We start from the raw sequence: 16,224 nt of genomic DNA, 5'->3' as shown, positions 1-16,224 counted from the left end.
ACTGATGCTAGATCCTAAATCACGGGGTGAAAACTTTTGACACAAAATTTAGAGTCGGCCTGTTTTGTTCACATTGATGTTGTGAAAAAAACATTGCATCAAACTATGATGCCATCTTCAGTCGACAGCAAATAAGAGAATGGCTGCCTTGATTTAACCCTAGAACAGTTTTGCTATAAAAAGTAACACCATCACTTTTGCTTGGTAATTTTTACCTGATATTACAGTACTGTATATACCCAGAATGGATCAAAATGTTAAATTGATGATAAATTTGTGTTTTTCTCTGTTTCTACTGTTGTGTGAGTACCAAAATTGGATGGGAAAACACATGAAACAGGAAATAAAACCCACCAAAAGACAATAAAATGGGATGTGGTCCCTTTTCAAAGGCGACGATTGACTGAACAGCCAGACGAGATTGAGCAGGGCATCATCCCCATCTACTCCATATTCTGCAACGGGCGTTGTCTTCTGTTCCACGTCCGCTTCGTCAAAACCAAAAAAGGTCCTCACGAGTGATGTACCGCCCTTCTTCGGTGCAAGCTTCGTTTCCTTCTCGTTTGTTGACTCTGGGACTATGTTTACGGAGTCTGACATGACACTCAATGAGCTCACATGATGGGTGTGGCATAGTGTGGTGCTTGCAAACTTTGAATCGCTTTTATTGGCTTGTGCTATTATGAAAACTTGCCTCTGATTGGTCGGCGCTTTTAGACTTCGAAGATTAACAATTGTGGTTGGCCAAAACTCCATCACTCACTACAAAACCTTAAAACCTTGATGGACAGGTAGTTGCCTTGCATGGCTGACGCGGCTATCGGTTATTCATATTGTGTAAAAAAGGAAAGTGTGAAGCACATTGTAAAGCGCTTTGGGAGGTCTTAATGGACTTGAAGAGAGCTATGTAAATGCATTTACATGAAAAATATCCTCAAAAAATGAGTGGTTTTACAACAACAAAATAAGAAAAATAATGAAACTAGAAACATGGTTTTTGTTCCACTCATTTCTGGGACATGTGAGAATTCCCTGTGTTTTTGTTTTTAATGAATGTTATTTTTTCTCACAAGGGGGCGCTGAATCAGAGGCGTTAAGCATACAGCCCGTGGGCCGCATTAGGCCCACCAATAGATTTCATCCAGCCGACAAGACACTGGAACCAATGTTTCTTCCTGGGGGTCATTGCCACCCAAAAAAGCGTCCAAGACTGTGAAAATATATATTTTGCCAGTTTTATTGAAAATGGGTATTTATATCTTATTTAGTAATTTTGTTGCTGCACTGTTATTACGAAAGAAGATCACGCTTAGAACTTAGGCCAGTCTCCACGCACTACCTATCTTGTAAATGCTTTGCCTCTTTATTGTGACATTTTTCTCCTATAAGTCTTTATTACGTGTTTATTTTGTTTGTATTGGAGTTCCATGCCCATTCCCGTTGCAAAAAATGAAAACGAATATCCATTAAAACCGAAAGCAATTATTCAAAAACATCTAGCTTAAAGTCAACAATTTTTCGACGGCCCACTTTAATCCTCCACATTCAGGGAAAGAAAAGCTAAGAAACAGAGTTAGGAAATTGGAAGAAACCTTCTGTGGAGCCCTTTGAGACTCTTTGTGATCAAGGACGTCAAAAAACCATGACTTGACTTGAAACAAGCGCAAGAGCGAGCCAAAATTTGATCTGCAGTTTTATATATGTCCACCAGATGTCATCAAAGCCTGCACTGTATGTCTATTCTATCTATCTACCTTGGTCATGTCCCTCAAGAGGGGTGACCGACAGCAAGACACACACATACAATAACAAAGAAAATAAAAGGGAAATAAATAGCAAAAAAAAAAACACAAATAAATTTGGGAATTGCCCAAACAAGCAAAACAAGTTAGGCACCTCGGCACCCAAGTTGGTCATGCTTTCGTCCCTCCAGATGAAACGAGACACCAGAAAGCGGCCATGTCATTCGGGTCAGGAATGACACAACACACCCTTCTCTTCAACAGCAGGGCCCGACAGCTTTCACCGGTTTACCCCTGTCGCATCATATAGGTGCCCTGCCCATCCCTTAGAACTCGTCCACAATCCCACTATCCTTTCACAACACCTCTCCACTCCTTCCTATCACCAACAAGAGCTCTAGCTTCCATTATATTTAGACCTCTTTCCTGCAGTGCACTCATAACACCATCCATCCACGTCAATCGCGGCCTTCCTCTTGGTCTCCTTCCATTTACTTCTGCTCTGTAGATCCTCTACAACATTCGCTCCTCATCCATCCTCTCCATGTGTCCAAACCAACCGAGTACTCTTATCAACACGCTTGCTCAGTTCCACGACTTCTCCAGTTCTGTCTCTCACAATTTCATTTCTCAGTCTATCCAATCTTGTCACTCCTAACATAGTCCTCAAACACTTCATCTCAAAAACATTCAACTTCCTTCTTAAATCTGCGTTCAGGCTCCAAGTCTCAGCACCATACAACACAGTCGGCACAATCACAATCGCACTGTATGTCTATTTCATTTAAATCAGTTTTTCAAGCTTTAATCACTTAATCCTTTTTCTTTATCTCCCTGACCCATTACCTTCGTCTTTCTGCCGTTTTCTCACTCTTTCACTTTCTATCTTTTTTTCTCTAAGTCTGGCCACTGCAGAGGGACTTTTTCTACCATCTGGCCTCAAACGATCTTGCCACCCTTGCGCTAGTTAATACTCAATGTCCCTTTAAGTTTTAAATAGCACCAGTTAAAGCACAAAAACAAAGACTGTTGCATGAGCTTTAATATTATTGCAATCACTTTGAGACAGAACAGTTTCTCAAACGGGTAAATCAATGAAATCAGTCAGTAAGATTTGTGGCTAGCTCGCGCTAGGATACCTTCATTTTCTTTTGATTCACCGATTGAAAAGGCTCCGCTATTTAATTATTTGAAATCACAAAAAGGAATCATCTGGATTGGAAAGCCGGCTAGCTTCGATTCTCGAGTTGATTCCGAATCACGGAGCGACTCTTTGATGGGGTCTCGGATTAGCATGGAAAAGTTTGTTCAGTTGATGCGGTCTTGCTTCATTTGAGACTTGGCTTTGGCCTTCTGCATCAAGATGTGCTCTGCGAACTCGCGCACCACGCCGTTGCCGCCCTGCTGGTGGCAGGTGTACTTGCAGGCGTTCACGATCACCCTCTGAGCGTCGGCCGGCACGGCGCTCAAGCCGGCCAGGTGGAGGCAGTGCACGTCCGGCGCGTCGCTACCTGCGCAAACGCCAACCATTGGAAACGGAGGGCTTAAATGCATTTTCAGACCAGTACTGTGATAGCGTTGTTCTGTACTGATTTTCCTAATCTACCAATTATGGTTAGCATTTGGTATGCACGGAATATCATGAATTTGGGAAATCAAAGGAGATCCCTGCGGTAGCCCCAGTTTTGTACTATTATTTTTTTGTCAGGTGAACAGGTGAATGAATGAAAAGGCCCTAAGGGCTGGTTCTTTGAAGAGAATGGGTTCCTTCGAGTCTCCCTCTCTCTTTACCCATCTCTCCCAGAGTCTCCCTCTCTCTCCTTGTCTCTCCCAGAGTCCCCCCCTCTCTCTCTTGCTCTAAGAGTCTCCTTCTCTCTCCCGAGTCTCTCTTTCCCTCTCTCTCCCAGAGTCTCCCTCTCTTTCCATCTCTCTCCCCGAGTCTCTCGCTCTCTCCCTCCCCCCCTTCTCTCTCCCGATTCTTCCTCTCTTTCCCTCCCTCTCCTCGAGTCTCTTTCCCTCTCTCTCTCTCACCGAGTCTCGCTTTCCCTCTCTTCCTCTCCCCTTCCCTCTCTCCCTGAGTCTCTCTCTCCCCCCCAGTGTTTCTCTCTCTCTCAGTCTCTCTCACACCCCGAGTCTCTCTCTCACTCCCCGAGTCTTTCTCTCTCTCCGAGTCTCTCTCCGAGTCTCTCTCCCTCCCTGAGTCTCTCTCCCTCCCTGAGTCTCTCTCTCTCTCTCAAATGGTCCATGAGTGGCTTCATCCGTGTCTGCCTGCTTTGCACGCTGAGCAAAAGAGAGATGGCAGAAGTCAGGAGATCGATACAGTGGACAAAAGGAAGTAACTCCTACTTCTAAAACTATGAGTCAAAGCAAGAAAAGGAGCCAAATTTGGACTCCGTCTAATGATATTTATGGCTCCAAAGAAGAGTAAATTGTCTATCAGTGGCAAATCTAGGTGCCAATGTTCAGTAGACCAGTGATCTTTATTGTTCTACACATTTTAATTTGTATTTGAGTGGGGTTTTTTTCTATAAAGTTAATCTATGGCACTGGAGAGTTAATATTTTAATTTTATATTGTGTCGTTTTGTATTTGAAAGAAGTATAAGGTGTAAGACATTTAAGGAAAAATACAACAGTGTTTAAGGGCAGTGAGCTTTGAAGGTTGACAGGTAAGAGTAGGCGCCTTACTCAAGTATGCCACGTCCTTCCATTCCAACTTCCTGGACTCCAACACTTTGGTCAACTCAGCGACTGGTTCGGCTCCCACCCGCATCACCTGGCATCCCGTCCGTTTAGCCAATTTGTCGGCCAGGGTTTTCTCTACCGGGTCCTCGGTGCCCGTCAGCAGCACCACCTGCGAACAATCGTAAAAGTCACGCGGGGAAGACCTCTGACGGCGGTCGGGTTCCCTCGCCGACGACGACCTCCACGTCCTCCTGCTGCAGCATGCGGATAGCGGCCGTGTCTTGGCTGTTGATGGACATCATCTCGTCGCCGGTGGCCGACAGGTAGATCTTCCCGTCCGTTAAGCATCCCGCTACCTTGCAGAACAGCAGGTGGACCACTTCCGGAGTCCCCTGGCCAAAGTAACCATATCTGCAAAATAGAGAGAATGCACACTTGTTAAGTCTCCCGATTTGCTTGGGAGACTACCGCTTTGGCTATGATTCTCCTGCCTAACGATCTGAAAGCAACATCTACCGATTTCTAAAAATGTCTTTTTTTTTCCGTGTCGCCGAAATTTCTATGTGAACAAAGTTTTGCCGATTCAAATGTAGCCGAATTATCCGTAGTCTTCATCATCGTCTTTTTCGCCGTTCTCCACCGGAAAAAGCTTCGATCGAGACTCGGCAATCATAATCTGGAACTCCACGTGATCTCATTCCTTCGAGAGCAGCAGACGAATAAGAGTGCTACATATGACTATGTTAAGGAACACCAGAAATTTTGGAATCATTAAACATTGTAATAATCACATGTAAACATAAAATAACAATAAAGTCGATTGAAAAACGAATTTTATTGTTGTCTTTTCAAATAATAATAATAATAATAATAGCGTCGAAAAAAATTATCCCGAATTCCCATTTCTGAAACTTAACATGTATGAGAATGAGATTTTTCATGATGCAGGAGAACCTTTCAATGGCTTATACGTCCGTTCATACAAAGCTGCCCCTTTACCTACAAGCTACGAGATGTCTTAAGCAAAAACCTTGCCTGACGTACAAGAGAAATTTCATGTTATTAGAACTTCCAAATGCTACCGCTAGAGGGCAGAGTGCATTTGGTCGTGCTAAAGATCTTTCTAACGACACTTGCCTTACGCATTTCCGTCACATTTTGAAGGGGGAGACAGAGAAGAATCTTCTGAGATAGGTTTTTCTTTAAAATACCTCCACAAAGTGAAAGTATTTTGATTCCAGCTAAATAGGCAAAAGAAATTGAAGAAAAGTAAAAACTGAAACAGTAAAAAGGCCCAAAAAAGAAAGACCAGTAAGATAAAATACACAACTTTTTACTGCACTAATTTAATTCTTCAAGCTAGCTTTAACTGTGCAGTAACTTTCAGTGTACAGTAAATGCTTAAGAATCACTCCCTAACTCCACTACCACCTATATAACTCCATTAGCACCCGCAAACTTCCTCCATGATAAGTGCAAGTGTAAATTGCATTTTATTACATTATCATCCCATTTATCACCAATACTATTTAAGTGTTTTATAGCTATTTAAATGGATACCCAAAATTCTAAAACATGCAAAATGTGAGAAAATAGTAAATGTTTTTTGCATAATATCTACATATACATTCCATCTGTATATTCCAATTATTTTCCGAGATGATGGATTTTGAAGACGGCTTGTGTTGTCTTTGACATCCCGAGCTGTAAAGTCATCCGAGTAACACCAGTCACCATATTGGTTTGCATGTTTATCAGTCGAATAGGAGTTTTAAGCGGAGTTTTTGTAGGGAATGCCTGTGTGATGTGTCTCAGGTGGGTGCAGCCAAAATAGAGCAAACTGGCAAAAATAACACACAGAAAGCTAACAGGGGATAACCCAGCCGGGACAGGCTACCCGACTGCTTAAAAGGGCTAATGGGACTGCTCGGCAGAAAAACGTGAGGCTGGAACTCTGAAAACATGCAGTAAACAGCCAGGCAACCACAAAACGAACAACGAAATACGGCCACGGCAACAAACACAAACCTAGCTGGACATTACCCAAATGATCATGGCCGGCTAGCCGGCTGCTAGAGAGGGCTAACCAGAACAGATAGAAAAAAAGTGAGGCCGACCAAAATCATTCAGTAAGAAGCCAGGCAATCTGTGAACCAACAACGAAAAATGGATGCGGCAACCAACATGACTCAAGCCAGGGGGAAAAAAACAATGTACTATTAATGGGGCGAACCTAGACCAAAAAAATGAAAGCTTTCGGCTCCCCCGCTGCTAACGGGGAGCTATCCAAACCATATTATGCCAAATGCAAGACACGCAACGCAGCAAAAACACAAGGCTTCAATCGCCTACTCAAACGGTGGCGAATGTAAGAAAGGAATGTACATTGTAGCAGAAAGAAACGAGCTTAATGAAATCGCTGTTCACTACAATCGCTGTCTATTTTGAATGCGTTTCATATATTGCTTCAACGAGTTTTTTTTGTGTCTCGTGACATCACAGCTGTAGATAATATATACCAAATCTCTCAACTTTGAGACTAAATTTATCAAATCCCCCGGTGCATAGAATATTTTGAAACATATCTGCATAATTGTGGGGAGGAACACTACACGTTCTGTGCCTCTTTGAAATGAATAGTCTTTTATAATCCCTTTTAAATTAACGTGGATGGGTTTGGGAGGCTTGAAACGCATAAATTGGTTTTCAGTTGTTTCAGAAGGGGAAAATTTGTTTGAGGTACGAGAATTTCAACATACGAACCCAATGAGGGGAAAAAAATAATCTAGTATGTAGAGGGTCCACTGTATTTATGATCTAACCTGAGGACTCGCTGCTCTGCAACTGGCCAGTCGATGTCCACGTCGATGTCCACGCTGTACTCGGGAAGCATCTCGTAGTAGGCCACCTTACCGCTCTGGATGTGCATCAGACAGTTAGCCAAACCTCATTTAGAAGAGCCCTGCCTCAGAATGCTCTGGGCTTACCTGCGGATTTCCCTTCTCGAGAAGCTCTTTGGTGTTGAAGTAGAAGGAGCCGTTCTCACACAGCTCGCCGTCCCAGTCCTGACGCCGAGGTCTGTTGGCCGGGTCCAAGTTGAATGCTTTCGTCATTTCTGAAGCTGCGGGTTTGAGAAGGAGACTTTGAAGTTAGACCGACAGAACGAGATAGGCTACACGTGGTATCGCCTACATCCTTTCTTGACCTCCTTCCAGCGAAACTGGTGCCTCCGGACCACAGAGAAGACAGAGTCGTAACCGTCCAGGGTGATGTACTTCAAGGCCTCCTTAATGTGGAAGGGGTGGAGGCAGGGTGACGTGGCCTGAAAGTGGCACAGGATGTCCACGTCTGCAGACAAAGCTCAGCGTTGCACTGGCAGCATTTCTTTACAGAAACTTTTTAAAGCGTACGTGGGTGGTGTCGCAGAAACTCCTGGATGGTCTCCAGCGAGGATGAAGAATCCCGGGAGACTTCAGGACTCCGGCGGTGCACTTGAGCACCCCAGGCCAGGGCCACCTGTTCGATTTTGTCGTGGTCTGTTGACACCCACACACTGTCGGCAGGTTTGTGGGAATTCTATTAAGGGTGGAACTTTTTGCACCAGGTCACATTGCAAAGGCAAACATCATTGGATTATCTCTGATTGGAATATGTCATTACGGTTTACACATGTTCAGATTCTATCCTTTGGGGTTCCATTAGTACCAAAATCTATGTTTTGTCGATATGTAGTCTGACGTCATGCAAGCATACATATTGGAAGTAATGTTGCCCTTGGTGATGTCAGCAGCTGTTACATATGTGCATCTGTATGGGGTTCTTTTAGTGCCAAAATTCTGTCAATGTGTAGTCTGACAATTTCGTGCGGCTTACATTAATGATGCACATTGTTGCTGCGTGTATACGTCAAGTGTTTTTTGCTCCCGTAAATTTCGACCGCTGTTATAATGTGCATAGTGTATTAGGGCTGCACATTATACAGGCACCTAATAGATACCGCTTTCTTGTGTCCCGTTTCATCAGGAAGGACAAATGCATGACCAACTTGGGTGCCAAAATGCTTAACTTGTGTGGGTGTTTGGGCATGGTACAAAATAATGGTGTGTTTCTTTGTTTTTTGTTTTTTTGCTACTTTTTTCTTTTTTAATTTTCTTTGTTTTTGTATGTGTTTGTCTTGCTGTCGGCCACCCTCCTTGAGGGATATGACCAGGGTAGATAGATAAAAATATTCTATTGTACTTTTGCAGGTCTTGGAACAGATTAGTATTTACATTAACAATGTGTTTCTACTTGCAAGGTTTTCAGGTTACGTAGCTAATCCCAGAAGAAATTAAACTCGTAAATGGAGGTACCATTGTACTGTACAGTACTTGACTACTGACATAATTTTGGCACTAATGGAACGCCATACTCGCCAGTCCGAAAATGCTGAGAAGTTCCTCCAATCGCGAATGTCACATTACAATGCATTACCTCGCGTGACTGACAGGAAGTTTATCGTTTCAGGCCACGCATTAAGTAAACAGTCGAAGTCGCTCTTTGTTTACATTAGCGTTGACGCCCAATGGAGCTGCAAAGCATGCCCGGAAACACAAATGTTCACCTCGGCGAATTGTACCTGTCGAACATGTCCGAATCCACCGCGGCTCTCAGGACCCAACCAATGAGCGGAACACCAGCCAGCATTTTGATGTTCTTCAGGGGGATTCCTTTGCTGCCACCCCTCGCCAACACCAGTGCGGCGACGTGTCTCTTCTCGCCGGTGCCCACTTTGCTCATTTTGCCGCTGCCATTCCCGTCGGCACCGTCCACCAATCTTTTCCTCGACGACATTCTGAAAGCGGTCGGAAAATGATGGCGCTTCGAAACCGGACGCGGGGAAAGTCCAGTTGATATGGTTGCCTGGCGCTCTTCTTCGGCGCCCGGGTAACACGGAGGCTGAGCAGTGCCTCTTGCTGGTTATGTGCGGTAAAGCGTGTTCGGCTGTTCGAAATGAACGGTGTTGTGCCTAATTTCGACTCCAAAGCAAAATCCTCCGCCCCTCGCGTGAACGCGCATTCTGCTGCGCTTCCGACAAAAGCGATCGTATTCTATATGTAACAATAAAGCGAGCTTATTAAAACAATTCGTAGTCTATATAACGCGTTTATTGAAACAATAAAGCGCGATCGTATTCTACAAAACGCGTTTGTTAACGCGGATGCAAAAGTCACCAACGTGAATGTCAATGAGTTCCACGATCACAACCAATTGTACACAAATAGCCTTTATTTGATGTACTATAATAGCCTTATGTAATGTATTTTTATTGTCGGTAGTTGTTCACCAGAGTTGGGTAGGGTTACTTTAACTAGATTACTTTCAATTACTTTTGGATTACTCCAATACCAAATATGCTAATAAAAAACAAAAGAAACTAAATATGAATAAAATGACTAAATTTTGTGCAGGCTTGGGGAGTAACGGAATAAATGGAACGGCGAAAATGATATTGGCAAGCTGTTCGGATTTATTTTCATTTTGTTTTTGTCGCATTTTATGTTAGTTTTGCCGGAGATCAAAGAGATCAAAGCCAGGAGAGAAAGCTTACCACATGTTGCGGGTCATAATTTCATTCATATTTAGTTTATTCTGTCTTTTATTAGCATATTTGGTATTGGAGTAATCCAAAAGTAATTGAAAGTAATCAAGTTAAAGTAACCCTACCCAACCCTGTTGTTCACTGAAAGCTGGTTATTTTGGTAACCAGGCGACCAATCTATTTTCAGTGTATGTATTGTTGGTTTTGTACTTAATTTCGCATGGTCATAATGTATATTGCGCTGGCCTGTCCTTTCCATATGCACCTTATTCCACAGTGTGTCATCTCCGCTTTTCATGACCCAGGAATGATTCCATTTACAATGGGAAAATAAACACATCTTGTAATCGTGACAAATTTAAACTCCTTTGTCTTGTGACTGCCCTGTGTTGCAAAAAACTCCATTGCTCTGTTATGTTACTAAAATGAAACTGTGAAAATAATATATACTTTTACATGAAACTGTAAAAATTGATACCTTGTGAATTCTGTTTTTTGATTGCTGCTGCTAAATGCCATAGTACTTATTTTCATTGCACTATTGTTACAATGCACTCTTCTTCGTCATTGCAGTATTATCATAACTTAAGTCAGTTTTCTGTGTTTTTTCGCCTATTTATTCTGGCTAAAATGTTGTGGTGTGTGACATGAGTTCATGGAGCATACTTGACTGAATAGCCATGATTAGCAATACAAATAAAAACATTAGTCAACTTAATTTAAAAATTTAATTTGATTTACTACCTTAAAACGTGAGTTAACACACCTCGTAATGGCAATTGTTTTGAATATGGTAAAAGTTATCTAAACTCCAAATTGTGAGTTGAAATAATATTAAATTGTTTGTTTGATCAACAAGATAAAGCAAGTTTTCTTAAATGAATAATGTTACATGAGTTGTTTTGACTCAGTGTCAAGTTTAAACAACAAATGATCATTAATTGAACAACTTGTTTGACTGAACCTTGTGTGTGGGAACAAAGCTTATCTTTCAGTTGTGTTTACTCATATTTTTCAAGGCAGCAATTGAACTTAAATTCTTAAATTGAACCACATAGATTTTTATTACATTTTAGTGCACCTAAGTCCCAGAGAGCCTAATGTGTTATCTATTTATGGAGAGGGTCATGTATATATTGTGAAGTGCTTCCTGCTAAGCCAACCTAATAGCATACCTAAGAGTATATCGTAGGATAATATTTGATTTATTTAAAAAAAAAGTAGGATAAGTTGTAGCCTGTGTTGTATGTGGTGTGCTTGTTTATTTGTGACTTGACCCCCCCCTATTAGCATCATTCCACATTGTCACTGTGTAAACTATTGTGTCCAAAAATAAGACCAGAGGACAAGTTTCTTCAAATGCAAAAGTATACTTTCTTGTTTTCTTCTAGTTTGTTCTTTTCAATGTTTCACAAGATTGTAACAAAAATACAACTATTCAAACATTAACACATAGAACTTGTCAAGTCACATTTTTTTAAATAGCTCTCAATCACAGAGTGTCTCAAGAAAAGTATGAGGTGGGCATCAGTCATCAACTATTGAATAGAAGTGGTTCTTAAGTCTAGACTTAAAAACGTCCACTGAGGTTGCAGATCTTGTCTCCGGAGGCAGAGCACTGGGGCCCGGATGGAGAGCGCTCTTGAGCCTGCAGACTCCTTCTTGGCTCTTGGAATCATAAGTAGACCAGCATTTTCCAAGTGGAGGCTCCGTGCAGTAAAATAAGGTGAAATTAATTCAGAGAGAGGGGGCAAGTTGTAAAATCAAGTATAAATAACTATTTACTCATTAACACGTAGAACTTGTAAAAATAAATAACTAAATCATATTAAATAACATAATAATATAAATAAAAGACATAATCAAGGTTATCCAGCCACTACTGTTTGTCCAGGCCTTCTCGGTCAAAAATACACGCAGGACAGTCAAACCAACTTGTGGCAATGCAAGACTGAACACAACTTGTATGGAACCACAAATCGCAGCTTTCACAGGAAATCTGAAAAAGGATATTGACAAAATAAAATGAAGAGTCCAAACTTTGCAAATACTTTTGATAACTTAGCACATACAACCAATTTCTGTGCCACTGACACTAACATGTGTTTAAAAAATATCAACAGATAATAGCATTTCTCACCCAGTCTGTCTGTTTTTTTTTCCTGCCACTTCACTGGGGTCGGTCGCGCCACAGATGCGGCACAGGTTAGAAAAGTCCTCTACAAAAATATAATGACAAATTACTCCTTAGTATTATACAAAATCATACATGGACTTGCTCCCTCTTATCTCTCAGATGTGATTTCCCCCTATGTCCCGGTCCGAAGCCTACGTTCTGAGAGTGCCGGTCTTCTGGTGATCCCAAGAGCAAAGAAGTGTTCTGCTGGTTTGAGAGCGTTCTCCATACGGGCCCCGGTGCTGTGGAATGCTCTTCCCCCTGAGATCCGATCTGCAACCTCAGTGAAAATGTTTAAATCTAAGCTTAAAACTCACTTCTACTCTATAGCATATGAATAACCTACTCTTCTCGTCGGCTCCAGAACAGGGGAATGTATAATAATAGTCTGAAAAATAGTCTGTGTAATATAGTGTAATAACCTGTGAAGCCCTTTGAGACTCTTCGTGATTTAGGGCTATACAAATAAAAATGACTTGACTTGACTTGACTCCTAAATGGCTACCCATTTGTTTATTATTACTGTTAAGATTAAATGTATTTTCAAGATGAGCAGCTGCAATCCCCCAGCGCAATTCCCGAACGTATTCTAATGATGCTGGAAATGTAATTCTTTCCTTTGTAAGGAAACATTTAGCAAACTGTAAAAAAGAGTTTAAGAAATCAACATTTATCTTCCAAAGCTGCCTTTATTTTACTATTAGGAATACTATTTGTTTTGGATTAATTGTCACAAGTTCACATCCCATTTTGATCATGTTGACAGTGAACTAAATAATAGCACTATCCACTGGCACATACCTTTAATACAAAAGGATCACAAGAAGTGGCATCTGGCTGTCATGGGTGTGGGACTGAGTGACATGTCCATCAAGAAATGTTGACCCTCCGAGCTCTTATGAACGCTCTGAGACATAACAAAGCACTGTTACGATGCATTCTTGATCTTTGTCCTAATGGACATTACTCATTTAGCAGATGCTTTTATAAAAAGCAACCGACACAATACTTGCATTTCATATAGGATGTTATTGTACTTGTAATCAACAGAACTCAAAGCTGTATCTTCTTTCTAAACAAGTGACTGTGAGTTTAACCAACATTTACAACCGACATTAAACAAGGGAATGTATATATACCTTGTAACATTTTGGCATCTGTTTATTTGGTTCTTGGATTCCCCAAGAGGATCAAGAAAGAGGGCTCTCTTTTGTGGTGGGATCATTATCTGTTTTTAATGATATAAATATAATAATATAAGGTGTTTTACCTGCCAAAATCTGACTCCCCTGCTAAAATAGACTGTTTGAGATACAGACTTGTGACTTCTAGAATAACCTTCTGTGGCATAAATAGGCCAGCACAGTGAATTCGAAGAGTTTCAGACGTTTCTCATAATATTACTATTATTATTATTAATAGTAGTAATCAGTGTTCTTCTTTGCCCGCGTCCCTGTGTCCTAGACGCATCATTTTTGCTGGGGACGCATAGTCTCAAATCAAAGTGCATCCCCGGGACGCAACCTTTTTGCCAGCTCCCTCTAAGTAAAGGGAGGATTTTGCATGGGAGTCGAAATTAGGCACAACAACTGTTTCAAACAGAGGTGTAGAGTAGCCAAAAATATTACTCAAATAAAAGTACGGCTACCCCAAAATGATAAGATTCAAGTAGATGTCAAAAGTCGTCATTCAAATAATTACTGGAGCGAAAGTTAAAAAAGTCATTAGTGAAAAAAACTACTCAAGTACTGAGTAGCTGAAGCAACGTCTTATTTATTGTTGTTTTTTAATCATAGTCCATCTAATCAACAATAAATTACATTTAATTTGATAATAGATTAAAATAATCAAGGTAAATTCAAGTACATGAATAAACAATAAAATGATAATCATGCAAATCAAGGGGTGCCACGGAGGCTGAGGTCAGCGCGTCCGCAGCACAGTTCTGAGGTCATGGGATCAAATCCAGCTTCCAGTCTTCCTTTGTGTTGACACAAATCATTTTGTAACCTTAAAAAGTAAACTTTAATTACTACCTCAGTAAACAAATGGGTCTATAAAGTGTTAAATTAATACTGGTACTTTTATGTATACATAGGCAAGAAAAATGTATCATTGTATATATTTTTGGGGAGTTTAGAGAGAATGAATTACAATGATCTATTGTTTTGGATTTAGAAATATATTGTCATTGTTTACATATTTCCAAAATCATGGGGTTCCATTAGTGCCATTTTTGGTTTACGTGTAGTTTGACGATGTCATGCAGCATCTTAAGTCAGGAAACCCCATAGGTAAAGTGCTAAGTTGGTTCAAGAATGGAAAAATATACACTGGAGATCAAAAATAGAGAACAATTTACAAAACATTGAAAAATAATGAAGACATGCAATATTCACTGCTCAACAGTTTAAGGACATTTTGTTGTGTCTATAGTATACCACGCTACTACAAACACAAAACGGATATGGCGTTTTAACAAAAAAAAAACGGTATTTTGCCAAGAATGCGCTGATCAAAATTAGAGAACGCTTTTAGGTGCCTCCCACTTAATGGTGCTAATCTCCTCAACTTTCTGTCAACGCATATTTAACGGGCATTCAAACTGCCAGTTTCACTGACTTTGCAAAATGGTAAGCTGTAATAAAGTGACTGAAAGCCTCCGCCATCAGGTTGTCCAGATGAAAAGGAAATAAATGACCCTATCGGACAAGTTGATCTTTCCAACTCTCTAATTTTAAGAATATTGAATCTTTACAAAACTACAAACTCATGCCAGTTAGCTAAGAAGGTTGGTCATCCACTGACGACACATGCAAGAGAGGACAGTTCACTGCAGAGGATGATAATTGTTTTCATACTGCTGCTTGCTAGTTCAGTGCTGAACATAGTAAGGATAAATTAAGTTTTCTTTCATTCACTTCGGGATGAAAGCAAACTTAATTTATGCGAAATATAATGTCTGACATAATATTGGGAAAAGACTAAACCGAAGGTGTGCAAAAAAGTCAGTAAAAGGTGGACACCCCCCAGAAACATTATTTTCATATTTTTATTCCCCCAGTTTTTTTTTTCACAGACTAAAATGCACATATACACAGAATGTATATGAGTTTATGGACTAGCTTGTTGTTCTGCCTGCAGGAAAAATACTGGGACTTAAAATGTGCTACTTGTGCTCAATGTATTTTAATTATCCATCCATTATCTGCACTGCTTATCCTCAGTCGGGGGTGCTGGAGCCCATCCTAGCACACCGAGACAGACAACTCACTCGCTCATTCACACCTAGGGACAATTTGGACCGGCCAATCAACCTGACATGCATGTTTTTAGGAATGTGGGAGGAAACCGGAGTTCCTTGAGGAATCCCACGCAGGCACGGGAAGAACATGCAAACTTCACACGGGGAGGGTGCAGTAGCTGGACTTGAACCCTGAACCTCCATGCGCTAACCGCCCATCCACCCTGTTGCAATGACAAGTATAAAATGAAAAATATATATCAAAAAAAGAAAAGGATGACCATATTACAATGGATATAGCATTAAACAATACACAGTGTGAACATGAAATATATATCATTAATAAGCCTACAATCAAATAGTGCCACTGAGGTTACATTAAGTTATGTGTGCATAATGCTTGCCTGTACTATGCTTTATAATCATGCAGACAAAATTATTCTCACTGTTTGAACAATAAGATGTGACATTATGAAGTGTGTGTGGGGTTCCTTAACCACTGGGGGGGGTAGGGGCACCATTTCCTGTGGTGTGTCTTGAGCAAGTACAGCCTTGTGGCGCCCAATATAAAAACTACTTACCTACCGCTCAAATCAAAATAAAGAGCATAGTAGTCTCACCAAGACGCTATGTGTTTCCCAAAGGCTAATGCAAACTAAAAGAAAAATAATAGTTATGACATGTTTACCTTAACTCAAGGGGGAAATTCTGTCAGAACCGGAAAAGACGGTAGACCCAAAGGCGTAACGTTTCACCAAAAAACTTTATCGCGGAAGCTGAGAAGTCAAGTACGGGAA

General features: G+C 41.0%; 1 protein-coding gene across 1 annotated transcript; it reads right to left on the bottom strand.

Moving 5' to 3' along the window:
• Positions 1 to 2,766: 2,766 nt before the first annotated feature.
• On the bottom strand, positions 2,767 to 9,363 carry LOC148356971 (N-acylneuraminate cytidylyltransferase-like). The gene is made up of 8 exons (XM_088348212.1): positions 9,045 to 9,363; positions 7,837 to 7,979; positions 7,619 to 7,774; positions 7,414 to 7,547; positions 7,249 to 7,343; positions 4,666 to 4,837; positions 4,430 to 4,595; positions 2,767 to 3,253 (listed from the first exon to the last, which is right to left on the bottom strand). The coding sequence occupies exons 1-8, from the start codon at positions 9,257 to 9,259 to the stop codon at positions 3,051 to 3,053; spliced, it is 1,284 nt and encodes a 427-aa protein (XP_088204338.1). The 5' UTR covers positions 9,260 to 9,363; the 3' UTR covers positions 2,767 to 3,050.
• Between the last annotated feature and the right edge of the window lie 6,861 nt (positions 9,364 to 16,224).

The sequence above is a fragment of the Urocampus carinirostris genome, chromosome 11, assembly GCF_059441175.1.
Source record: "Urocampus carinirostris isolate Australia breed hairy pipefish chromosome 11, RoL_Ucar_1.0, whole genome shotgun sequence".
NCBI lineage: Eukaryota > Metazoa > Chordata > Actinopteri > Syngnathiformes > Syngnathidae > Urocampus > Urocampus carinirostris.
Note: the sequence above shows the minus strand (reverse complement) of the source record. Positions and strands in the feature narration are given on the sequence as shown.